The sequence below is a fragment of the Sus scrofa genome, chromosome 6 (assembly GCF_000003025.6).
Source record: "Sus scrofa isolate TJ Tabasco breed Duroc chromosome 6, Sscrofa11.1, whole genome shotgun sequence".
Lineage (NCBI taxonomy): Eukaryota > Metazoa > Chordata > Mammalia > Artiodactyla > Suidae > Sus > Sus scrofa.
The window spans coordinates 97,023,247-97,050,846 of NC_010448.4; the positions used below are offsets into that span (position 1 = coordinate 97,023,247).

At 40.4% G+C, this 27,600-nt stretch overlaps 1 protein-coding gene across 7 annotated transcripts in view; it reads left to right on the forward strand.

Annotated features, from left to right (window-relative positions):
* SPIRE1 (spire type actin nucleation factor 1) overlaps positions 1-27,600 on the forward strand; it is a 180,569-nt gene that overhangs the window by 89,224 nt on the left and 63,745 nt on the right. For all 7 annotated transcript variants that reach the window (XR_002344986.1, XM_021096025.1, XM_021096030.1 and 4 more), the window contains 2 exons: positions 7,982-8,215; positions 12,181-12,306. Coding sequence is in view for 6 of the 7 variants with exons in the window: in XM_021096025.1 (XP_020951684.1) it covers positions 7,982-8,215; positions 12,181-12,306 (360 nt within the window). In the remaining variant the exon portion in view is untranslated. The remainder of the gene's footprint in view (positions 1-7,981; positions 8,216-12,180; positions 12,307-27,600) is intronic.

The window sequence follows — 27,600 nt, forward strand, 5'->3', positions numbered from 1 at the left end:
AGACAGAGAGTCAGTTAATTCCCAGACTTGAACTGTTTATAGACCCAGAACCCTTCGAATGAAGGAGAGGCCAGGTCCCCTTGAAGGAGGATCCCAGTAGCTGCTAAGTATTTATCTTGTTAATCTTGGCCTCAGCCTTTTACCGCGGTAGCTGAGTGCTGGAGCAAAGGCAATAATCAGACCTTTGGGGGACTGCTGGACACTGGTTCTGAGCTGACACTGATTCTAGGAGACTCAAAATATTCCTGCAGTGTTCCAGTTAGAATAGGGCTCATGGAGGGCAGAGGCTCAGTGGAGTTTTAGTTCAGGGCTATCCCACAGTGAGGCCAGTTCACTCCTGAACCCATCCTGAGTCTGGTTATTTGTCCAGTTATTTTTTTAGTTCTGAGAGCAAAATTAGAATAGATATATTCATTAGCTGGCACAATCCCCACACTGGTTCCCTGACCTGTACAGTAAGGGCTGATGTAGTGGGGAAGACCAAGTAGAAGCCACTAGAATAGCCTCTGCCTAAGAGGATACTACCTCAAAAGCAGGACCACATTCCTGGAGGGATTGCAGAGATTAGTGTTACCACCGAGGACTTCAGAGATGCAGAGGAGGTGATTCCCACCACATCTCCATCAACTTGCCTGCTGGCTTATTCCTGGATGAATCTTGGAGAATGACATCAGGTTATTATAAGCTTCATCAGGCAATGGCTTCCAATTGGAGCAGCTGTACCAGATGTGGCTTCATTGCTTGAGCACCTTATACATCTCCTGGTATCTAGTATGCAGCTCTCAATCTGACAAATGCTTTTTTCTCCATCTCTGTCAGGAAAGACTAGCAGAGCAGTTTTCTTTCTTCTGGCAAGCCAGCAATACATTTCCCTGACCTACTCAGGGGTAGGTCACCTCTCCAGTCCTGTGTCAGAACTTGGTTCATAGGGGTCTTGATTGCCCTTCTCTTCCACCAGATACATACATTACGTTCATGATGTTAATGCTGCTAGGACACAGTGATCAAGAATAGCAACTGTTCTAAACTTACTGGCAAGAGTTTATGTGTCAGGGAGTGGGAAATAAATCTGACAAAAATTTAGTGAAATTTCTAGGGGTCCAGTGGTGTGGGGCATGTCAGGATACCCCTTCTGAGATGAAGGCTGAGTTGTTGCATCTGTCCCTTTCTGTAACCAGAAAAGTGGCACAATGCCTGGTGGCCTCTTGGGATTCTAAAGGCAACATATTCCTCCAAAATCATTCATGTGTTGCATTGCTCTGGCCCACTTACTGAGTGACCCAGAAAGCTGCAAGTTTTGATTAGGACCTGGAACAGGGAAAGGCTCTGCAGCAGTTCAGAGCTGCAGTGCTGCTGCAGTGCTGCTCAGCCGCTTGGGCCATGCGCTTCAGCAGGAGTGATGGTGCCTGTGTTGTCGGTGGCAGGTGGCGATGCTCTCTGGAGCCTTGGCCCCAGTAGGTGAATCACAGTGCAGGCCCTTAGGATTCTGGAGTAGCGCCTTGGATAGCTATACTCCTTTTGAGAAATAGCTCTTGGCCTGCTACTGGGCATAGTAGAGACTGAACACTTAACTCGCTTAGCACTGGGCTGCTGAGTTACCATGAGCCCTGAGCTGCCCATTGTAAACTGGGTGTTGTTTGACCCTTCTAGCTATGAATTTGGGGATGATGAACATCCATGATCAAGCAAAAGTGTTATGTATGTGATCGCCCTGAGGGGCCCTGAAGGCATCACCCAAATGCACTCTTGCTAGTGGCTTTGACTTTCCTCGCCTGTGCCTGTCACCTTGCGGGGAGTTCTGCAGGCAGCTGAAGAAGAGAAGACTCCAGCCTGGTCCACAGATGGTTCTGCCTAATATGCAGGCAGCACTTATAAGTGTACAGCTTCATCACTGTCAGCCCCTCTCTGGGACATCCCTGAAGGACATGGTGAAGGGGAATCCCCCCAGGGCATGGACTTTCATCAGTGCCTCTTGAGGAACTCCATCATTTCAACAGCTGCAGGAGAAGGCACTTGCAGGCATGTTGAGAAGGAGGAGCTGTGGAGTTGAGAGGAAATCAGATGTGCAGAGTGTTTGGAATAGATGGCTCTTGTCATTGTGTCTGATGCCACTGAACAGCCATTTGGGATGAGGACAGAATTGTTCAAAAGTTTTGGCATATTGTGGAGTTCCTGTCATGGTGCAGTGGTTAACGAATCCAACTAGGAACCATGAGGTTGTGGGTTCGATCCCTGGCCTTGCTCAGTGGGTTAAGGATCCGGCGTTGCCATGAGCTGTGGTGTAGGTTGCAGATGCGGCTTGGATCCTGTGTTGCTATGGCTCTGGCATAGGCTGGCAGCTACAGTTCCGGTTGGACCCCTAGCCTGGGAACCTCCATATGCTGCGGGAGCGGCCCAAGAAATGGCAAAAAGACAAAAAAAAAAAAAAAAGTTTGGGCATATTGAGATTGTGATTTTACCTCTGGTTTCAGGGGCTTCAGAAGATCAGATATGGGAGTTCTCGTTGTGGCTCAGTGGTAATGAGTCTGACTAGTATCCATGAGGACGTGGGTTCCATTCCTGACCCTGCTCAGTGGGTTAAGGACCTGGGATTGCTGTGAGCTGCAGTGTAGGTCGCAGATGCAGCTTGGATCTAGCATTCCTGTGGCTGTGGTGTAGGCTGGCAACTCCTACTTGACCCCTAGCCTGGGAACTTCCATATGCTGCAGCTGTGGCCCTTAAAACAAAACAAAAAGATCAGATGCCAAACTGGAGTGGATTAAACATGAGTGAAAGGAGAGAAAAGAGAGGCGTTGCATATAAGACGGCCCCTTTTGAGAAGTTTTGCATGGAAAGGGAGTGCCCACTGGGATTGTGTCTGGAGCTGCATGGCATTTTCAGGGAAGGTAGGTTTGACTTTGATAGGAGCAGAAATGCTTACTCTAGTGGGAAAGGAAGGACAAAGTAAGTGGAGATGCCTACCAGGTTGTAAATTGGTTTTTTGGCTATGCCCATGGCATGTGGAAAGTCCTTGGCCAGGGGTCAAACCTGTGCCACAGGAGCAACCCGAGCCACTGCAGTGACAGTGCTGGATTCTTATCCACTGTGCCACAAGAGAACTCCCTCACATTATGCATTCCAAGGTGGGAAAATGGGTGAATTTTCATCTAGTGGCCTACTTTGCAGTGGCGTATGAGGAAGAGTTATGAGACCCAGAGAGGCAGAAGGCATGTTGGAGGTCTGCACAGTTGAGGATGAAGCTTGCCAAGCAGCTCTGGTCCTTGCTAAAGTTGGAAGCCATTATGAGTGTTGGCATTTGTTGTGGTTTGCTTTTATTTCCTCTTCAACCAGCTCTAGAGGAGAGGATGGTTAGATTCATTCAAGCATGTAAGACTCTCAATTTAATGTAACTTCTGAATGAGAATAATTGCATCAAGATTTTCTCAGCCTTAAAAAGAATATACTGAACATAGTTTAACTTTTTCTTGATACCTAAGGTTTTCATTATATTAGCTGACTCTAGACTCAACAAATTTTTATTACACGTGTAGCAAAATGCTAGGCTCTGTTGACATTGAACTGAAAGCCCTAAAATTGCTGTTTGTGGTTAGAGTTACTGGTAGTGTGGACCTTCTGCCAGGGAGAACCAGAGCAGGTGCCTTCTCCAGGATAGATTGGTAGATGGGGTTAGCGTGTTGAGGGAGGTTTGGTCTGCAGATGGAGGTAACCAAAGTAGTACTTAGCTGTCTTGGAACTCAGAAGATTTATTTCACACAGAACAACTTTGAAAATAGTGGCTAGTTCCAGTCGAACCATAAAACTAAGGAAAATACTATATATTTTCAATGAGAAATAGAAAAAAAAACTTTTTTAAACACTGCAAGTTGAGAATTTTTTCTATAGTGATTTTTATTTTTTCCATTATAGCTGATTTACAGTGCTCTGTCAATTTTCTGCTGCACAGCAAGGTGACCCAGTCACACATACATGTATACGTTCTTTTTTCTCACTTTATCATGCCCCATCACAAGTGACCAGACATAGTTCCCAGTGCTACACAGCAGGATCTCATTGCTTATCCATTCCAAAGGCAATGGTTTGCATCTGTTAACCCCAAATTCCCAGTCCATCCCACTCCCTCCCCCTCCCCTTGGCAACCACAAGTCTGTTCTCCATATCCATGATTTTCTTTTCTGTGGAAAGGTTCATTTGTGTCATATATTAGATTCCAGATATAAGCAATATCATATGGTACTTGTCTTTCTCTTTCTGACTTACTTCACTTAGTATGAGAGTCTCTGGTTTCATCTATGTTGCTGCAAATGGCATGATTTTGTTCTTTTTATGACTAAGTAGTATTCCATCATGTATATACCACATCTTCTTCTTCTTCTTCTTCTTTTTTTTTTTTTTTTTTTGGTCTTTTTGCCTTTTCTAGGGCTGCTCCCGTGGCATATGGAGGTTCCCAGGCTATGGCTCTAATCGGAGCTGTAGCTGCCTGCCTTCTCCAGAGCCACAGCAATGAGGGATCTGAGCCGCGTCTGCAACCTACACCACAGTTCACGGCAACGCCGGATCCTCAACCCACTGAGTGAGGCCAGGGATCGAATCTGAAACCTCATGGTTCCTAGTCAGATTCGTCAACCATTGTGCCATGACAGGAACTCCTGTACCACATCTTCTTTTTTTTTTTTTTTTTTTTTTTTTGTCTTTTGTCTTTTTGTCTTTTGTTGTTGTTGTTACTTCTTGGGCCGCTCCCGCGGCATATGGAGGTTCCCAGGCTAGGGGTTGAATAGGAGCTGTAGCCACCAGCCTACGCCAGAGCCACAGCAACGCAGGATCCGAGCGCATCTGCAAGCTACACCACAGCTCACGGCAACGCCGGATCGTCAACCCACTGAGCAAGGGCAGGGACCGAACCCGCAACCTCATGGTTCCTAGTCGGATTCGTTAACCACTGCGCCATGACGGGAACTCCTGTACCACATCTTCTTAATCCAATGTTGTGAATAGAGCTGCAGTGAACATGTGGGTGCATGTGTCTTTTTCAAGGAAGGTTTTGTGGGAATATATGCCCAAGAGTGGGATTGCTGGGTTATATGGTACTTCTATATTTAGTTTTCTGAGGTACCTCCATTACTGTTTTCCATAGCAGTTGTACCAATTTACATTCCCACCAACAGTGCAGGAGGTTCCCTTTTCTCCACACCCTCTTTAGGATTTGGGCTTACTAATGATGGCCATTCTGACTGGTGTGAGGCAGGTACCTCATAGTAGTTTTTTTTTAAATAATGTTTTTTATTTTTTTCATCATAGCTGGTTTACAGTGTTCTGTCCATTTTCTACTGTACAGCATGGTATCAATTATGATGGCGCATCATAGTAATTTTGATTTGCATTTCTCTAATCATCAGTGATGTTGAGCATTTTTTCATGTCCTTCTTGGCCATCTGTACATCTTCTTTGGAGAAATGTCTATTCAAGTCTTTTGCTCATTTTTCCATTGGGTTGTTGGCTTTTTTGCTGTTGAGTTGTAAAAGTTGTTTGTGTATTTTAGAGATTAAGCTCTTGTCAGTTGCATCGTTTGAAACTATTTTCTCCCATTCTGTAAGTTGTCTTTTTTTTTTTTTTTATGGTTTCCTTTACTGTGCAAATCTTGTCGGTTTGATTAGATCCCATTGGTTTATTTTTGCTTTTATTTCTGTTGCTTTGGGAGACTCAAGTTGGAATTTTTAAGCCTTTGATTCATTTTGAAACTTGTATTGAAAAAAATTATTTTACTTGATGAGATAGATTTCAGATTTTGTAGAGATTTTTTGAGTGAACACCTGAGTGCTTTTAAGGGCTGTAGTATATGGTGTCAGTGATTCTATGTATTTAACTCATTGTCAAAATTTCTGATTGCTTTTTTCTGATACCAGATAAACAACTTAAAAAAAAAAAGAGCACAGCATTGAGAACAGCTACAAATGGAATAAAGGGAAGGAAAGATATATGCATGTTTGTGTGTAACTGGATAAACACTGGAAAAGAGTGAGTTGAGGCATAGGAGGGGTAGATAACATGTGATCAGTACCTATTTGAAACCAAGTACTAAATACTTCCATGCACACTGAATGCATTTAGTCTTAACAAAACCCCATGAGATGTAGAGATCATTAGTACACATTTTACACATAAAAAGCCTTACTAAAGTAAATAATTTGCCTTAAGTCAAATGGTTAACAGTAAAAGTGGTGAAAATTATAAATCTTTGGCTTCATTGCCTGTGCTCTTTCCTCCAAAAGAGCTGAGGTAAAATGAACTGTTGGCATTGTATTTTTTTAAGAGTTGTTTATCTGTGATTTTTTTATGAGTGGAAAAGAAGACAGTGCTGAGGAATAAAGTAGAATTCCCTGTATTGGCCAAAGACTGGAGCATTTATCAGAGTATATCAAGGAAATGATGTGTATCATTGTTCATAAGCCAGGCTCATGTTTCCCAGGAGGTAGTTGGTGAGTGGCAGGAATAGTTATCTGTACACTACAGTGAAAGCTCAGAGTCTGGAAGTCTCTTGTTTGCCTTGTATGAGATAGATGCGTCTCCAATAATTGAATGGAGCTCAATGAGCAGTGTATATATGACTATGAACAGATTTGTTTGTTTGTTTGTTTGTTTAAGCTTAAATTAGCTGCTACCAGTCACTGAATTTTTGGTCTCAGATCCTTGGTATATCTATGAAATCCCTAATTTGATAAACATTGGCAAAAGAGTTCTGAAAGGATATGATGTTCCTTGGGAGTTCCCGTTGTGGCACAGCAGAAATGAATCCGACTAGGAACCATGAGGTTGCGGGTTCAATCCCTGGCCTTGCTCAGTGGGTTAAGGATCCGGCATTGCCTTTAGCTGTGGTGTAGGTTGCTGATGCAGCTTGGATCTGGCTTTGCTGTGGCTGTGGTGTAGGCCGGCAGCTGTGGCTCTAATTGGAGCCCTAGCCTGGGAACCTCCATATGCCACGGGTACGGCCCTAAAAAGCAAACAAATAATCAAAAAAAGATGCATTCCTAGATAACTCTGTTGTCAAAAATATCTCTTGGAAATGTAGAAACTCAACCTGGCTGGTATTTTATGTAAATGGGGAATGTTTATTTTAGTGTATAGAACCCAAGAAAACATGAAGAGGGTTTTTGTATGTTTATATCCTGTTTTGAAGAAATCATACAAAGATTTCCATTTGGGATTTTTTTTTAATTTTATTTTTTTATTACTCAAATGAATTTATCATATCTGTAGTTGTATAATGATCATCACAGTCCAGTTTCACAGGATTTCCATCCCACAACCCAAGCACATCACCCCACTCCCCCAAACTGTCTCCTCCGGAGACCATAAGTTTTTCAATGTCTTTGAGTCAACATCTGTTCTGCAGAGAAGTTCAGTCTGTCCTTTTTTTGGATTCCGCATGTCAGTGAAAGCATTTGATGTTGGTGTCTCATTGTATGGCTGACTTTACTTAGCATGATAATTTCTAGGTCCATCCATGTTGCTAAAAATGCTGGTATTTCGTTCTTTTTAATGGCTGAGTAATATTCCATTGTGTATATGTACCACATCTTCTTGACCCACTCCTCTGTTGATGGACATTTAGGTTGTTTCCATGTCTTGGCTATTGAAAATAGTGCTGCAGTGAACGTCGGAGTACATGTGTCTTTGCAAGTCATGGTTTTCTCTGGATAGATGCCCAGCAGTGGGATTGCTGGATCAAGTGGTAGTTCTATTTTAGTTTTCTGAGGAATCTCCATACTGTTTTCCACAGTGGTTGCACCAATTTACAATCCATCTGGGATTTTTAATGCATAAGTGAGGCTTTTATTAACTAACTCCTCAAATTTAATTTGTCATGTTTTTGAAATGGAAGAGATTAGACCTAGCTTAGATATTATGCTAAATATTTTATGCCTTATAATTAGTTCTATAAAACTGTTTAATCCTCTCCATTAACCACCTTCCTTAATGTTGCTAGGTTATTGAATCTTTGGGAATTATTATCTATAAGGCCTTGGACTATGGTTTGAAGGAAAATGAAGAAAGGGAATTGAGCCCTCCCTTGGAGCAGCTCATTGATGGCATGGCCAACACAGCAGAGGCTGATGGCAGCAATGATGAGGGCTATGAGGCTGCGGAGGAAGGTCTGGAGGAGGACGACGATGAAAAGAGAAAAACCTCAGTTATCCGGTCATATAGAGACGTCATGAAGGTAAAGTTACAATAGTACCTGTTTCTTTCAAGAGTTGTTATTTCACTTTAAGAAATTGATGATGATTGAGCATTTGATATAGTTCTGGACCTTCAGCTATAAAAGAATTGAATAAGGAACTAAATTCTCTTGATTTTGTGATTTGTTCATAGCTTAAGGTAAAACGAACTGTTGGCATTATAAATTTTTTATGATTGAATCATAACTTTCAGAAAAAGCACTTTGAATTATTATATTCCCCTTATTATAATATATTGTACACGTACTTCACTGGGTATTATGTCTTCAATAGACTTCTGTGTTTTCCTTTTTATGGAGTAAATAATAACTTTGATCTACTTATTTATATACAGATGCTGAGGTATTACAACCGATTTAATTTTCTTGACCTAGTCAGTGGTTTTTTTGTTTGTTTTGTTTTGTTTTGTTTTTGGGCCATAGCCATGGCATACGGAAGTTCCTGGGCAAGGGATGGAACCTGTGCTGCAGTGGCAACCTCTGCCACAGCTCCAGTAACACTGGATCCTTAACCCATTGTACCATAAGGGAACTTCCTATCCAGTGGTATTTATGTGTAATGAAACAAATTCTGTAGCTTGAATTAAATTTTTCTCTTTAAGTAAAAATTTCTGTGTACTTTAAGGCCATAATTTATATAAGGCTAGATGCTCAGAGATTAAAATTAAGGCAAATTTGTTAAATTAGTCTTAAAAGAGCATCCTGTTTAGAAATATTTGCATTTGATATTTCCTAGATTTTGCAAGCAGTATTCGCTCTATACCAGTTGTTTTCCAACTTGTCATTAAGAATTTCAGAGACAAAGAGAGCAATCATGAAAGTACTTTTCAGGTGTTCTGCTGTACACTCTGCTTCTTGCTCGTTCTTGGATAATAAATCTTAGGAACTCTGAAATGGGCCCATACAGTTGTGATTCTTAGGAAATTCTGATATGTTCTTGAGTTCTTTTAATACTCTTTTAATACTCATTTTAAATCAACTGTGTATACAAGAAAAATAGCCTCATTTTTGTACACATTGAAATTTCACGCATTTAATTCAGTTTATGTTTTCTAGATGTTAAGGTTTATTAAAATGTATATATGATATATATGTGTACACACACACACATAATCTTTCTGCAGACCACAAATGACCTATTAGTTCCATTGTAGACCAATGGTAAATAGTTAGTGAAGAGTATAAGGTTTTCCATTAAGAAACAAAACTGCATGTGCCTCTAAAACAGAGCTGGTTGTTTTTTGGTGGTGGGTTAGTGGTTATGTGGAGGATAGGAGAACATGAGTGGTGAAGGAGGAGGGGACACCCCTCTCCAGTCATGTCAGTAGATTAACCAGTCAGATGAGAGATGGCATGGCCAGATTACTCTCCTATATCACACATTTGGAAGATAAGGGCTAGGGAGTCTTTGAAGTCTTACAAGATATTAAATATGTTAAATTATAAAACAAAAATTCTTGGACATTCAGCATTTGAACTGAACTATTATATTGTCTCATTCTTTTTTAATTTTTTTTTTGGTCTTTTGTCTTTTTAGGGCTGCACCCTTGGCATATGGAAGTTCCCAGGCTAGGGGCCAAACTGGAGCTGTAGCTGCTGGTCTACACCACAGCCACAGCAAGGCCAGATCCCAAGCCATGTCTGTGACCTACTCCATGCCACAGCTTATGGTATAGGTGAGGTCAGCCAGATCCTTAGCCCACTGAGCGAGGCCAGGAATTGAACCTGCATCCTCATGGATAATAGTCGGATTCATTACTGCTGAGCCACAATGGGAACTCCCTCCTTAGTATTTTTTGATATTATAAAACAGTATTTTTTTTTAAATTTCATTTTCTGATTGTTCATTGGTGTTTTATAGAAATATACCTTTTTGTGTGCATTGACCATGTATCCCATAACTTTGCTAAAATTGCTTCTTAGTTCTAATGGTTTTGTGGATTTTTTCTATATAAGATCATGTCATATGCATTAAAAAAACATTTTAAGAAGTTTGTGTGTAACACAACTGGTTAAGGATCTAGCGTTGCCACAGCTGTGGCACAGGTTGCAACTGTGGTATGAGTTCAATCCCTGGCCCAGGAACTTCCACATGCCACCAGTTCGGCCAAAAAAAATTTTTAGCCTTTTACATCAGTGCTTTTCAAGTTTTAGAGCACAGCCTGTTAGTGGGTTGTGAAATCAATTAAAATCAATCGAAACTTACACAAGTTTTGTCCTGTGAAATTTTTGTGTATAAAACATGTACATATACCTGTGTTTGAATCCTTATTTAAAATGTATTTCTTACTGGGAATTACAGTAAAAAATGTTATGCCATGTCTCACAAGTATAATTGGAATATAAAGTTGTGGGATTAGTTAGATAAGAGTGAAAGTCCTAGCAGTTGCCTTTCATAACCTTGGAAATGTTAATTCCATATGGGAAGCTGTTTCCTGCATACAAGAGTAATTGAGTGAAAAATATACTCTCTGTTCATTGGTTCCTCTGTAAATAATTAAACTTGTAAAAAAAAAAAAAAAAAAAAACCAACAAGGAGTTCCCGTCGTGGCGCAGTGGTTAACGAATCCGACTAGGAACCATGAGGTTGCGGGGTCGGTCCCTGCCCTTGCTCAGTGGGTTAACAATCCGGCGTTGCCGTGAGCTGTGGTGTGGGTTGCAGACGCGGCTCGGATCCCGCGTTGCTGTGGCTCTGGCGTAGGCCAGTGGCTACAGCTCCGATTGGACCCCTAGCCTGGGAACCTCCATATGCCGCGGGAGCGGCCCAAAGAGATAGCAAAAAGACAAAAAAAAAAAAAAAAAAATTAAACTTGTGAGATTTTTGCCTTTCATGCTCCTGATGAATCAATTCTTAGCCTGATTTTGGTGCTGTGGAGAAAGTTTCTTCCTGAAACTCAAAATATTTTCCTGAGGATGTGTTTTTATTGAAGATAGAATCAAGTTATTAAAATATAATGTATATTTTCAGTACTTATATTAATGTAAAATTTATTGAAAGTAGTAACAAATAAGGGAGAACTAACTACTTTTTAATGCAAATGAAGTACCTTAAAGCATAGTTGTTGTACAGATACAAAATTATTATTTTACAGAAAGATAAAATTATCCCAATGCACTAGACTCTTAATAGGATGTTTTTCCAATCTAATAAATTGTGTTTGACTGTTCTGAATTGTTGTGCTTGATCTGAATTGTTGTGCTTGATGTTAAATTGTGACTTTAAGCCACAAGTAGTTTTGTAGGGGTTATGCGTGAAGGACCTTGGGACTGGAGGTATCAGCGGTTACCCTCTGCCCTCTTTCCTCTACTCTGCATCGACTGGTGAGGATCTTCCTAGTGGGCCACATGTCTTCCTGACATTCTTTTTACGAAATTATACAATTCAATGTGTAGTAGAATGAGCCTAGGCTTCAGAATTCAATAGGACTGTGTTGAATCCTTCTTCTCTGTCATGTTAGCTTGATTGTGGACAAGTCACTTAACTCCTGCTTTGCTATAAAATGGTGCTAATTCAGGGTTACTTTGAAGTGTAAATAATATTATGCTGTGTAAATGACATGTCAAATATAGTACCTGGTCTAATAAATAACTCAGTAAATGCTAGCTGTTAAAATGCCTGAGTTGTGATCAATACCCTTAATTGGGTAGTTCCCTTTCTATTCCTAACCAAAACTTGTACATATGTCCCATTATTTTCAAGTAGAAGCTGACTAATTTTAGTGAGCCCATCTGTGTTGTGGGGTGTATGTTAGTTACTGGACCACTTTTTCCATACAATTGTATGAACTTTACTGATGGTCTTGTGATGCATTAAGCTTTGGGTGACGGGAATTGTGGAATTGCCTTGCTATCCGATATGAAAATACAAAAATACTGGCTGTGTCTGTTTTTAGGATATAAAACCCCTACAAATAATAAAAAAGCACCATTATTTTCCTCTTCTATAGTTATGTGCTGCTCACCTCCCAACTGAATCAGAGGCACCAAATCATTATCAGGCAGTATGTCGGGCACTGTTTGCAGAGACAATGGAGCTACATACATTTCTGACTAAAATTAAAAGTGCGAAAGAGGTAAGTACCACTGCTTTCCAGATTATTGTATTGTAGAAGAGAAACCTGAATTTTCAACATTACCCATTGTATAATTTACAATATATTGACATCCTTCTGATCAGTACTGAAAACTATTCAGGAAAGAAGCAACATAGGCAAAATTAAATTTGTTGTGTAAAATGTTACTGTGTGAATCCATTTTATAACACAGATTTTTCATAAAACTTCCTTATAAATGGAAAGTAATACTACTGACCTGTTTTAGTCAGTTTCCCATATGACTTGCTTCTCACCCTTTTTCTTCCACTTCCTCTTTCTTCCTTTGTCTATTTTAAAACATTTTAGTGTATCTTTCAGGAAGGGATAAGGACTCAGAAAGGAAGCTACACATCTGATAATTTAACTTTTATAGTGAATTTCATTAAATATTTAACGTAGGGCATGAGAATTAATACTCAGATAATCCAGAATCTATTTTATTTATTATTTATCAGTGTTTATGAGTTAAAGGTGAAGCCATGGTTTTACATCCCACAGGCATGTAGTGAAGACTCTTGAGATCTTTGTAAAGCACTTGGCATATAGTAAGAGCTCAGTATGTGATCTGTGGTGGGTGTCATTTCTTTTGTGCCTGAAGTATAGAGTTTATCAGAAACATTAGTTTAAAACTTATGATGACATACAGTTTGGGGAGGGACACATATAGGATGCTTAAGGAGGAAGGAAAGTACTAACCTATAGTAGTCAAGGAAAACTAATTAGCTCTGGTAATAAGTAAGTTTTGGATATCTCAGATAGATCACCCTTGATAAATCACCTTAAATAAATCTGCTTTATATGTCTCAATAAGAGCTCCAAGCATTCCTCCTTAGTCCTAACCAGGATACTGCTTATAGTCTCTCTCTCTGTCTTGTTTTTTTTTTTTTTTTTTTTAATAGGCTAATGAAAGTGATGTCTGTTTTTTATGGAATTAATAGAATTGGATCCAAGAGGAAAGTGTTCAAAAGGTGGAAAGGCTGAACTAAATGTTAGTTGAAGAATAATTATAAATGTATCATGGGCTAGCTTTTCCTCCTGAGCAGAACCAGAGGACAGAGGGTCCAATTAAAAGCTTCAGAGTAAACATCTGAAAGCACATCCTCAGTAAAGGTTTATTAAATTGTAGAAAAGATGACTTTTTAAGGTTGTAATTATCTTCCCCAACTCATTGGAATTGAGATTGCCTTCTCCAGAGAGGCTAGTGTCATTTTTAGGATGTGAGTGTAGTCCTATGGGGTTAAAGAAAATTAAATGAGCTCTTACAGTCTTTCCAACACAGACAGTGTTAGGAATCATTTCTGAGCTTAAAGAACAGTATTAATTTTTTCTATTCTAGTGAGCTTAAATTTTTTTTTTGTTCTTGACAAAAACTTTGTCAAACATATTTCCAGAAAGAGATTAAATAAAAGTTTCACGAGTGGAGTAAAAGAATATGAGTGTTTGAAGCATTGGTGGCTCTAGTGATGCCCAGAGAGACCGGCCAAGCCCTGGTTGTCCAGGGACCTCGAGGTCAGGGTTCCAGCCATACTCCACCCTGTCACCCTCCAGTGCCACCCCACATCCAGGTCTTAGAGATACTAGTTCTGTCCTCTTTCCTCATCTCCTACTCTGATTCCCTACTTTGCTGATTTCTGTCCAACCGTTCCGTTCTTCTTTCTAGAAACTCTGCTCCATTTTAAAAAAGAACTCCTCAGTACCCTCAGGCTCTTCTCAGAGCACTCCATCCCCCAGAGCTAGTGCTCTCTTGCCTCCCCCTTGTGGGAAGCTGTTCTGTCCTCCCTGTCTTCATCTCCGGACTTTGGTGGGGTACTGACCTCTCTGCTGCTTCTCAACAGTGACTCCTCAGACTTGTACCCAAACCTCATGGGTACCACCCACTTCTGGTACTCTTTATATATTTATGTGTATTGCCACACCTGTGGCATGTACAAGTTCCTGGGCCAGGGATTGAAGCTGCACTGCAGTTGTGACCTTAACCTGCTGCACCTCGTGGGAGCTTCCCACTTCTGTTATTCTTGAACCCATTGTCACTGTCATCTGCTGTCATCTTGACTGACTTGTTTGACAAAAAGAAACCCTAGCTTTGCATTGTTGACTGCTCGTCTCCTTCAGCACTCTGCTTGCCTGGACATGGCCTGGTCCTTGTGACACCTGCTGTCATCCCACCTTGGAAACCTGGCTGGCACTCCTTTCCTCCAACTGTAACTCCTGCCCCTTGAGCTCTTTCTGGCACTGCTGCCCACACCCACCTTGTCATTTGACTCCTCCATTTTCTTCTGGTTTATCAGCCTTCTTAGATTTTCTTCTTGTCCTGTGTGGATTAGGTTTAGTCACTTTATCAGGAGTTCAGCTTCACATGTCCAGCCTCGATTATGACACGGTCTTCTGCTAGTCTTATCACTGGAAGTTCTCTCTGCCCACTTCATCTTCCACTTTGTCGGTGGGTGATTCTTGTAGATCACAGATATGACCTATGAATCTGGCTCCAGCCCAACCTCTGTGTGATCCTCCATGCCTGACGCTCGGCCTACTCTCCCTGGTAGGTCTCTTGGGGCAGACTGGTGTCTCCATGTGGGACTTGTGCGCTGCACTCTGGCTTTCTGGAAGGGATTGCAAGGACTTGGAGGCAGGCCACGTGCACACATACACCTGCACTCCTCACCCAGAAGGAGCAGGTGAGGACCTTGCTAGAAGGACCTTGGCTGGGGCACTCGCCTTGCCTCCTTCCTTCCCACCAGCCCCGGGTCCAGGGCTCTTCCACACTGAGACTTTCCCCCGCCTGCACTGCGTGCCGCCTGACCTTCACCCAGTGCCATCCTGAGGGGAAAATGGAACACAAGGAGCAAAACATCCTTTTTGGCCTCTTGTTTGCACTGCTGCAGTAAGGAGATAAAGCTGTGATTGTTATGTTCAGTTTGGCTCATCCTTCCTGACCACTGGACACCTGCAACTCAGCACAGCAGTTTGCTTTCTGATTAGCATGGCGGTAGAGTCAAAGTAAACTACATTACAATACACATGAAGCCTTCATGGTATTTCACGTGTTTGTGTTTTTATTCTCCTTTTCAAGTCTACCTGCTTTGCATTTTACACTATCAGTCAAAATTATCCAGTTTCTTTCTTTCCTTTTTTTTTTTCCTTTCTATTTTTTTCGCTGCCTCCATATGGAGTTCCCGGGCCAAGGATCAGATCTGAACTGCAGCTCCAACCTAAGCTGCAGCTTTGGCAACACCTAACCCATAACCCATTGTGCTGGGCAGGGGATCGAACCTGTTTCCCAGCACTCCCAAGATGCCACCAATCCCATTGCACTACAGCAGGAACTCCCAGTTTCTGAATACATCATGGTTGTTATATATTTGTTACCTGAGCACGTTCTGTTCTTTCGGCTCGGCATTCCCTCATCCCCTTGTCTGCTTGGTAATCTTCTGTTTACCCATCTAAACCTACTCCATATTACCTCCCCACACCTCTAACAGTTTTAGGTCCTTCACTTCCTTGGGGGCTTATATGCCCTTCAGGCTTCCACTTCTCATACTCTGTGGGAGTTATATGCTCGTGTCTTCAGACTTTTTCTCCACAGCTGGACCAGATACTTCTTGAGATAAGTGACTGTGTTTTAAATTATTTTCACATCAGTGACTTATTGTAGTGTGTGCACTTAGGAACACTCTAGAAATGTCTGTCGAACTGAAATAATTTAGGGATTATGTCCATGTGTCTTTAGAACTTCCAAAATTTTCTTCTGGTTGAGAGAAGCCAAGTTTGAAACTTTTCCATTAGAAACATTTTGGCCAAGACATTGCTATTAAATACAAGAAGTTTTATGGAGTATAGGTGAGATCTTTGAGTGATCTTTCCATTATTGAAATTTACACAGAAATTCATTCAATATTGTGTCTTGAGAATATAAGCCATATAATACTTAGAAATCTTTTTTTTTTTTGGTCTTCTTTTGTCCTTTTTTTTTTAGGGCCTCACCTGCAGCATATGGAGGTTCCCAGGCTAGGGGTGTAATCGGAACTGTAGCTACCAGTCTATGCCAGAGCCACAGCAACGTGGAATCTGAGCTGCGTCTGCAACCTATACCACAGCTCACAGCAACGCCAGATCCTTAACCTACTGAGCGAGGCCAGGGATCGAACGTGCAACCTCATGGTTCTTGGTCGGATTCGTTTCTGCTACACCACGACAAGAACTCCCAGAATACATAGAAATCTTAACACTTAGGAACATTTTGTATCATTTAATTGCAGATTTTATGGTATATAAATTACCTCTCAATACTGAGGTTTTAGGAATAAAGTCTTATAGGGTACAAATGGGTTTCCTTTTCCTCTTCAATGTATGCAGTTTTCTTGAAATTATAAAACATTTTCATACATATTAACTCCTGGCATATGTTAGTCATTTTAACCTTTAACCTAAAAAGTGCTAGCTTCACACTAATAGTAAAATACTCTGCTAATTTAGTATTTTTTTCTGAAGATCTCCAAATATACATTTTAAGAATAAGACAATCTTTCTTTTGTGAGTTTGAGTTAGAGTATATCAATTGGAATTTTCAAAGTAATAACCTCTGATTCAACAAGTTGATTATCTGATTATCAGTGATGTTTTAAGCAACCTTCTCTGTATGTGCGTGTATAAAATTAGGGTAAGATCTTAGAACATTTGAGCTCAGTTGCTGATAATGTTCTTGATTTGATAGAGCAAAAGTAATTATATTAAATTTCTTATATGCTCAGTTGGAAATTTATTAAAATATAAATCCCATAATCTATTTCCAAGTGTATAATTATTCTATAAAGTGGTCATTGCATTTACCAGACCTAGTTACTTTACAGAGCGTAAGGCTTTGTAGTTTATCTATTTATTTAGAAAGAAAATTCATTTTCATTCTAATCTCTTTTCATGATGTGATGATTTCCTTTTTAAACAATGAATGAGATCCTTTAAGGTTGTTTTCCAAATGATAGAGAAGATTTGGATAGGCCTGCTGTCACTGTTGTCTCAAAGGCAATTTGATATCCTTGGAAGTGAATGCATATTCTCGTATCTCATAAGCAATTTGATATGCTTGTATGTAAATGTAGATGGAGGGACTGTCTGAGCGATCCACTTGGTGCATCAGGTTGTATGAGAGAAGAGGCAGCCTGTGCCCTTGGGCCAGGGACCCACCACTGTCCAGACCTGGCCAGCCAGTGGGGCTAGTGAGCATGAGCAGTGGGCAGTGGAGAAGTAGCTTGGCAATTTCAAGTGTAAAGTATTTTAATGGGAAGAAGGAAATTATAGTAATGGTAGTGTGCTTTAATTCATTGCTGTCCAGTAGTTTTTGATCCTCAGTTCCTGACTTTGTTATTATTAAATGAAATTATTTATCGCTTCCTCAAACTTGAATCCCTGCTGCTTTTCTCGGTTGTGTATCCCTGTGGCTATCCAGTAGCCACTGTGGCCTACTTCATTTAACCCCCTGAATAGTCCTGTACCTCTTACTGGGCAGATGAGTGAACTGAGGCTTAGCTTAGAGGTTCACATGGTTGAGAGTTCTCAGCACTTCTCACGCCAGGTTTCCACCCTCACTCTGCACTCCTTCCTGGCAAAGACCCCTGCAACAGACTGTACTGGGACAAAGCTGAAGAGAGGCCCTGAAGGAAAGTGCATGTGTCACTTCCATATAGCCTTCTGAGCAGGGTGGGAAAGAAGGGTGTGGGAAACAGGCAAAGGCAAGAGTGGCATTGAAATGTCCAAGATGGGAGTAAAATTATTTTAAGACTAGAAAGAAGATTGATTGATTCCAATATGTTCCTTGAGTGCTCTAAACATCACTGTCTCCATGCTGAGGTGTGTAGTGTACCCCAGCCCCATTTTCTAGGAAATACTTTGTTTCACAGTAGTGGTATAACTCTGTCTACTATAGTAGAATAAACTTGATGTATCAGGGAAGTACTCTGGTTAAGAAGAATCTTTCTTTTGACAAAGAGCCCTTTTTCCCAAGCAAATAACTCATTTTTTTTTCATTTTTAAAGTATTTATATCAACACCGGTCACTTTTAAAAGCCCCTTTATTGTTGGTGAATCATATTCTTCTGCTCATTATTCCTGTGACTACTTAGGTCAAATAATAGCCTTTACTAGATTCCTGTTTACTTAACTTTAAAAAGAGAAGAGGGGGCAATTAGATATGCAGTGGTTCCTTCTAGTCATAAAATTCTCTGCAGAAAGTATAATTCATGTGACTAAGTATTCTATTCATGTAGCAAGATTTTCCTTATTTTTGTACCAGTTTTGTTTTGTGCAGGCAAAATGCATACACATAAACATTTTGAGTGCACTCCCAGTAACATACGGTGAAGTTATAAATTATTTTATATTTTATGCTGTTTTATACTTTAAATTTGAGATAGATTTTATAGGAAAACTGTGTTGTTAGTATTGAGCTGGAACACTCGATGTTGACATTACTGCTGTACTTAATGTCAGTGGGGACTAGGACATCTGTATTTTAAAATCTAATGGTAAACAACTCCCTGTAAAGAGGAAATTCCTAATTTGGTAATATTAGCCACAAGTGAAAGAACAGCAAAGTAATTGAGCATTATGAAACATTATATGTTCATGCCGTAATAAGAACTCTAAATTAGGAGACGTGTAACAGATTTTTAAAGTCATTAATTCTCGTAGAAGATAATGTGCTCAAAGTGATGAAAATTTTCTCTCCTCTTCAGTTTCTTGTACCACACATAGGAACCCAAGTTGGAGGTGCAGCCCCTTGGTCTTTGAGAGCTAAGTAAGCCATCTTGGATGTCCTCCACGGCGGGCCCTCCCAGTGTCGATTATCACTTCTGATTACCCCTTTATAATGATCTTTGCTCTCGTCTCAAGTGTGGCTGCACCTGTGGTCCTTGCTGATTCAGTTTCTTGTTGACATCTTAAACTCCTCTGATAAATTCCATGTTCATTCACTCTCTTGTTTATGGTTCTCAGTCTTCAGCTACCTGAGGCCTCTGAGGCCTCCCCTCAACATCTTAAGTGCCTGCTCTCGGCCTTTTTCTTTCAAGTCAGTTACCCCTGTATTTCCTTGCTGGCAGCCGGCACAGTCTGTCCTTTCTTACTCATTGATATCTGCCCCTGGGCTATATTTTCATTCAAGACAGAGACCTGTTCTCTCCAATTCATTGTTGTATTTGCAGTGTAGTAGGGCCTCGGTGGATATTTGATCACTGTTGAATGACCTTGAGTGAGGATCCATGGTCAGATACTGTAGATCTGACTTCTTACCACCTATCTTGAATGTTGACTCTCCTGACTCGTCTCTGAACACAGAGCCTCCCTCCTGGTTTCTCCCATGCCTTCCTCACGCAGTGGTCAGGCATCTGAGTACTATTTGATTTTTATTAACTTTTAAAAGATTTCCACTCAGCAACGGCTCTGAACTCAAGCAATTTATGTCACTTCACCTAGACATTTATAATCCCCGTGTGTCTCTTGTTTGTAGCATCTGTGAACACGTAGTCCTGTTAGGTGCGGAGTACTACTGCATGCCTCCACCTCATTTCCAAGGGAGGAAAACTGAAGCACAGTTAAACAAACTATAATAAATCAGCTGCCAGTGGTGAGAGGAAGAATTGGGATTAGTGCTGCTTTTTAATGTTTTAGAAATAGTGACAAACACCAGAAATGGATCTTGCAGTAGGAGATGAGGACGTGAAGGAGGTGTCTGTAAACCAGAGTGTGCGAGGGGCAGATGTATGCCCAGCAGTGGGACTACTGGATCTTCTGGTAGTTCTGTATTTGAGGAATCTCCATACTGTTTTCCACAGTGGTACCAGTTTACATTCCCACCAACAGTGGAGGAGGGTTCCCTTTGCTCCAACACCCTCTCCAGCATTTGTTTTTTGTAGACTTTTTAATGATGGCCATTTTTACAGTTGTGAGGTGGTACCTCATTTTAGTTTTGATTTGCATTTCTGTAATAATTAGTGATGTTGAGCATTTTTTCATGTGCCTACTGGCCATCTGTATGTCTTGTTTGAAGAAACGTCTGTTGAGGTCTTCTGCTCATGTTTCAACTGGTTGTTTTTTTTTTATTGTTGATTGGTATGAGTTGTTTGTGTATTTTGGAGATTAAGCCCCTGTCATTTGCATCATTTGCAACTATTTTCTCCCATTCCAGAGGTTGCCTTTTTGTTTTTTTATGTTTTTTTCCTCTCCTGTGCATGAAATCATCTTTTGTCTGTTTTTCTAAATCACATAACCACATTTTATAACCTATAATTGGCTGAAAAAAATCAAATGTAAATATTTCCCACTCAGTATCTCTCTCTCTTTTTTTTTTTTTTTTTTTTGCCTTTTCCAGGGCCGCTCCCTCGGCATATGGAGGTTCCCAGGCTAGGAGTCTAATCGGAACTATACCTGCCGGCCTGCGCCACAGCCACAGTAACGTGGGATCTGAGCCACATCTGTGACCTATACCACAGCTCATGGCAACGCTAGATCATTAACCCCCTGAGTAAGGTCAGGGATCGAACCCACAACCTCATGGTTCCCAGTCAGATTCATTAACCACTGAGCCATGACGGGAACTCCGCACTCAGTATCTCTTAACATCCAAGCCCACCTATAGAGTAGTGTCATTGCCAGTTAACACACTGATTCCTGAGACATGACATGACTTCAGATTGTCTTCTGCTTGAATATACTCACAGAGATAAAGCCTCAAGATCTCCGTCTCGTTCACATGTTGAAGTGTATTTTGATTAGCTTTCCTATATTCCTGGCCTATCCCTGTCATGTCTGCTCACAACACCTCCAATAATAAAACCACAATGACATTTAAGTTAACTGGAAATTTCTCCCTAGAGCCAAAACAGATTTCTGTTCCTCTAAGTGGTACACATATTTTTTGAAAGAATCTACCACCAGATGTCTCTTTATAAGATTGCCATTTGTTCATTTTAATTAAATCATCTATCATTTGTGACTTCTTAGGGTCCTTGTCTGTGTCTGTTTTTTCTATTCAGTTTGTTATTTTGTGAATGTTAGTAAATGTACACAGGGCTCACCTCCTCAGCAGTTGTGAAATTACTGCTTCTGCCCTTAGGTTTCTTTGCCTTTGTCACTACTTGCTCTGCTAAGATGCTTCAGAGGAATCTTTTATGTAAAAGATCATGTCAGAACTCTTCTACCTTTCACATCTAGTAACTTTGAATTTACTTAATTTTATCTTAACAAATAAAAAATTCAGATGTTTCCACTCCCGGAGCGCAGAAGTCTTATAGTAAGCGCACCCTTTTACAAACTCTGTCTCCCTGGCCACACCATGTCTCCCCTGCAGGCAGCAGATACTGTTCATTTGTTCTTTGTCCTTACAGAGATGATTCGTGTATAACTAACCAAGACATCAGTATTTTTTCTTCCTTTTTAATGATGTTCTGAACCTTTCCTTTTGTATGATATTCTGTTGTGTGGATAAACTATAATTGATTTATTGACAAGTTCTCTATTGACAATAGTAAGTCACTTCCAGTCTTTTGCTATTTACAAACAATGCTGCAGTGGATAGCATTTAACCTATTTTTCACAAGTGTGATTATGTATATGAGACAGATTCCTAAAAGTAGGATTACTGGGCCAGAGGAACTGTGCATTTATAATATTCATGAAATATTATGAAACTGAACTCCATAGAGGTTTACTAATTGATACTCTCCTTGGAAAAGTGTAAAAGTGTCTTATTTTTTTACGTCTTCATGAATGTATTTTCTAAGTGAGAAGTAAAAATGTTTCTCAAAGTTTTAGTTTACATTTTCCTTATTATGAATGAGATTGAGTAGCTTTTCATATGCTTAAGAGCTATCTGTATTTGTTAATTGCGTATTCATATTCTTGGCCCATTTTTCTAATTGAGTATTGGTCTTATTGATTTGTATTTATTAGGAAAAGAGCTTTTGCAATATAATTTGTGATTATTGTCTCATATTTTAATGATTGTTTTTACAATGATCATCACTGCATGTTTATAGGTGTGAAGAGTTTATGAGTATAAAAGCTGAAAGGAGAGTTCCCATTGTGGCACAGCAGAATCCCGACTAGTGACCATGAGGTTGCAGGTTTGATCCCTGGCCTCACTCAGTGGGTTAAGGATCCAGCGTTTCTGTGGCTGTGGCTGTGGCCAGCAGCTGTAGCTCTGATCAGACCCCTAGCCTGGGAACCTCCATAAGCCACGTGTATGGCCCTAAAAACCAAAACAACAACAACAAAACCAAAACACAAACCTGAAAGGGCAGACAGATGGCTTTAGGGAGACACTGTGAGTCCCGCTGAAAGTAATACCTACTGGATAAATACTAAATAATTAATATCTAAAATCTGCTTAATGTGAGCCAGGCCTCATACTGTATTTCTTCTGTATTATTTTATGTAATATTAGCAAAATCTGAATATTTTAGTACCTGCCTTTTACAGGTGGGAAAAATCAAACTGAGCACTAGAGCAGTTACATAACTGTCCAGAGTTGCACAGCTTGGAAGTACCTGAGTTACAGTTTGTGCTACTTACTGTTGAGAAAAATAAAGACATGGAATTCTAGGGCCATTTGTTAAATTATCTTCAGTATTATAAAGAACAAATAGTTTTTCTTTTTCTTTTTTTAAATCACTCAATGAATTTATTACATTTATAGTTGTACAATGATCATCATAATCCAATTTTCTAGCATTTCCATCCCACAACCCCAGTGCATCCCCCCACCCCCCAAATTGTCTCCTTTGGAAACCGTAAGTTTTTCAAAGTCTGTGAATCAGTATCGTTCTGTAAAGAAGTTCATTGTGTCCTTTTTTCAGATTCCACATGTCAGTGATAGCATTTGATGTTGGTGTCTCATTGATTGACTGACTTCATTTAGCATAATTTCTAGGTCCACCCATGTTGCTAAAAATGCTGGTATTTCATTCCTTTTAGTGGCTGAGTAACATTCCATGGTGTATGAGTACCACATCTTCTTGATCCACTCCTCTATCAATGGACATTTAGATTGTTTCCATGTCTTGGCTATTGAAAAGAGTGCTGCAATGAACATTGGAGTACACGTCTTTGCGAGTCACGGTTTTCTCCGGATAGATGCCCAGCAGTGGGATTGTTGGATCCAATGGTAGATCTATTTTTTAGTTTTCTGAGGAATCTCCATACTGCTTTCCACAGCGGTTGCACCAATTTACAATCCCACTAACAGTATAGCAGTGTTCCTTTTTCTGCACACCCTCTCTAGCACTTATTGTTTGTAGACTTTTTGATGGTGGCCTTTCTGGCTGGTCTAAGGTGGTACCTCATAGTGGTTTTGATTTGCATTTCTCTAATAATGAGTGATGTTGAACATGTTTTCATGTGTTTTTTGGCCATCTGTATGTCTTCTCTGGAGAATTGTCTATTTAGATCTTCTGGCCCTTTTTTGATGTGGTTGTTTGTTTTTTTGGTATGGAGCTGCAGAAGGTGTTTATAAATGTTGGAGATTAATCCCTTGTTAGTCGCTTCATTTGCAAAGATTTTCTCCCATTCTGTGGGTTGTCTTTTCGTTTTGTTTAGAGTTTCCTTTGCTGTGCAGAAACTTTTTAAGTTTGATTAGGTCCCATTTGTTTATTTTTGGTTTTACTGTCATGACTCTAAGAGGTGGATCTGAGAAGACGTTGCTGTTGTTTATGTCAGAGAGTGTTTGGCCTGTGTTTTCCTCTAAGAGTTTTATATCTAGGTCTTTAATCCACTTGAGTTTATCTTTGTGGATGGTGTCAGCGAGTGTTCTAATTTCATTCTTTTCCATGTGGCTGTCCAGTTTTCCCAGCACCACTTATTGAACAGGCCGTCTTTTCTCTTTTGTATATTCTTGCCTCCTTTGTCATAGATGAGTTGGCTGTAGGTGCGTGGGTTTAATTCTGGGCTTTCTATCCTGTTCCACTGATCTATATTTCTGTCTTTGTGCCAGTACCATATGGTTTTGATGACTATAGCTTTGTAGTATAGTTTGAAGTCAGGGATCCTGATTCCTTCAGCTCCATTTTTCTTTCTCAGGATGGCTTTGGCTATTCTGAGTCTTTTGTGTTTCCAAACAAACTTTAAAATATTTTGTTTGAGTTCCGTGAAAAATGTCCTTGGTAATTTGATAGGGATTGCATTGAATGTGTAGATTGCCTTGGGTAGTATAGTCATTTTGATAATATTGACTCTTCCAATCCAAGAGCATGGTATGTCTTTCCATCTCTTTGTGTCGTCTTTGATTTCTTTCATCATGTCTTATAGTTTTCAGAGTACAGGTCTTTTGTCTCTTTAGATATGTTTACTCCTAGGTATTTTATTCTTTTGGATGTGATGGTAAATGGGATTGCTTCCCTAATTTCTCTTTCTGATCTTTCATTGTTAGTATATAGAAATGCAGTTGATTTCTGTGTATTAATTTTGTATCCTGAATAGTTTTTCTTAGAAGCAGGTAGTTTGGAATTTTGTCACAGCGCAAGTAAAGATAGATGCGAAAGTCCTAACAGGAGACCATCCTGCCTACATTTCATCAGGGATGTGGTGGAGAATAGTTACAGTTAAGGTTGGGTGGGAACTGGGCTGTATGCTGCTCAGACCCTTCCGCCTGGCTACCCCTAAGACATAGAAGCATGAGCCCATGTTTCTGTACTAAGGGGACTTATAGAATCATAACTCTTTCCTTTGCAAGTGATAGAACCCACTCAAATTAGCCCAGGTTTGGTAGGGAGGGGAGAATGGGCTCCCTTATTTGGGAATCTAAGGGAACAGAGCTCTGGGCATCCAGTCTCTCCAAGCCTGTAATCATGGCTGGCTTTCTCTCTCGACATCCCCAGGACAGGCTCTTTTGACACGTAAATGGATAGACTGCTGCCCACAGCTAGCATGCCCTCAGCACAGTAGCTCCAGCAGAACGTTTTTTCTGTTAACTGAGGCAAAAAAGTCTTGGAGAAAGGAAGGGAGTCCTGTCCCCACTAGGGCACCAGTCACTGTGAGCGAGTGGGTCCTCACCCTGTGACTGGCCTTGTGGTGCTGGGCATGGACCAGCTCTACCCAATGTGTGTGTTCCCCAGGAGAAAGAGGGATAGTTATTAATGGAAGAGAAGTAAAGGGCTTCTGGAAAAACAGCAGATGCACACTGAGGGGTATATATATATAGTTCAGTATAAGTCAAAATATCTTTGAAATAGTGAATTTTAACTTTAAAATTCATGTAAATTTTGTTTTAGATGGCTTCATCTGTTACTATTTTTAAAACATTCCATGTGTGGATTGAGTCCCTCCAGGAGGTAGACTCCTAGGTAAAATAAATTCAGGAAGTCTGTTGGGGATTACTTTGCGGAATACCTGTAAGGGTTGAGGGAAACTTTACTGTGATGCAGGTATAGCAGGTCAGCCAACCCCACAGGGAGCTCAGATGACCCCTCAGAGATGCCCCAAATTGAAATAAGGGGTCCTGACTTGTGTCCTTCCTCATGGACCAGTGATTGGACGTGGGCTACTCAGAGGGGGGTGATGTTGGAAGAGCTGACCCCAGCTTCTGGGGGTGGGGTTTAGGCTGTGAAGAGACAACACCCCTGGCAGCCGGTGGAAGAACACTTCATTCTTGAAAGGGGAGGGGAAGGTGTAGATCTGGGTGGCTTGCTGGAGCATCCAGGAGTATTGTGTCAGTTTCATCTGCAATTGTAAGTGTTCCCTGCATATGTCTCTGCCGTTTGACCAGAGGTCCCCAGAAGTACTTCCAGGCCCTGCACTTTGAGGGCCACAGCAGATCCTGGGGGACTGAAAAGATAAACTAACTGAGGAAGCAACTGAAGCAGAAAGAACAGTTCAGACACCTGCTTAATCAAGTTTTTGGCAGTAGCAGTGGGCATCAAGAAAAAATGAGAGATTTTCATCTTGCCGAAGACCTCCCGTCTTCCACTGTCTCTGTACATTGTGTCTTGCCTTCGCTTGGTTTGATCCTAAAAGGACCTAGAGACCACTTGACTTTTTAAAAAACAATATAAGCTTATAAAGATGAGTTTCACATTGTGTTTTTCCTCTTTTTTTCATTATCTTTTGGTTCATAGATTGTTGGGTATATAAAATAGTGCTTTTTGTAGGATCAGCCTTTAGATGATGGGGGAATATGACAGAAAGATAAGGTTTCTCTATCTCATCCCTCCAGTGGATTCTGATTTAGAGAAGAAAATACAGCTTTTCCTCAGAATGATTTCCCTCTTTTATTAGATAACATTTTCACATACATATTTATTTCAAGCATATTTATTTATTTATTTTTCTTTCTTTTTTTTTTTTTTCTTTTTTGCTTTTTAGGGCCACACCCATGGCATATGGAGGTTCCCAGGCTACGGGTTGAATTGGAGCTACAGTTGCTGGCCTACACCATAGCCACAGCAACATGAGATCTGAGCCACATCTGCGACCTACATTGCAGCTCATGGCAACGCTGGATCCTTAACCCACTAAGCGAAGTGAGGGATCGAACCCTCAACCTCATGGTTTCTAGTCGGATTCATTTCCTCTGCTCCACGACAGGAATTTCTCAAGCATATTTAAGTTTTATTGAAGTATAGTTAGTTTACAAGTCTGCGATAATTTCTTCTGTACAACAGAGTGACCCAGTCATACACATACACATAGCCATTCTCTTTGATTCTTTTCCCACATAGATTATCACAGAATACTGGGTGTAGTTCCCTGTGCTATATAGCAGGTTCCCCTTGGCCAATCATTCCATATACCTCAGTGTGCATATGCCAGTTCCAAACCCCAGCCCATCCCTCCCACCCGCCACCTGTCTCCTTTCGTAACCAAAAGTTTTTCAAAATCTGTGAACTTGTTTCTGTTTTGTAAATAAGTTAATTTGTGTCCTTTTAAAAAAATATATCCCAGATGTAAGTGATATAATATGATACTTGTCTTTCACTGGCTAACTTCATTTAGTATGATAGTTTCTAGGTCCATCCATGTTACTGCAAATGGCATAATGTCATTCTTTATGGCTGAGTAATATTCCATTGTATGTATGTACCACCTCTTCTTCATCCATTCCTCTGTTGGTGAACGTTTAGGTTGCTTCCATGTCTTGGCTATTGTACATAGTGCTGCAGTGAACATTGGGGTACATGTGTCTTTTCAAATTATGGTTTTCTCTGGATAGATGCCCAGGAGTGGGATTGCTGCATCATATGATAGCTCTTTTTTTTTTTTTAATGATTTTTATTTTTTTCCATTATAGCTGGT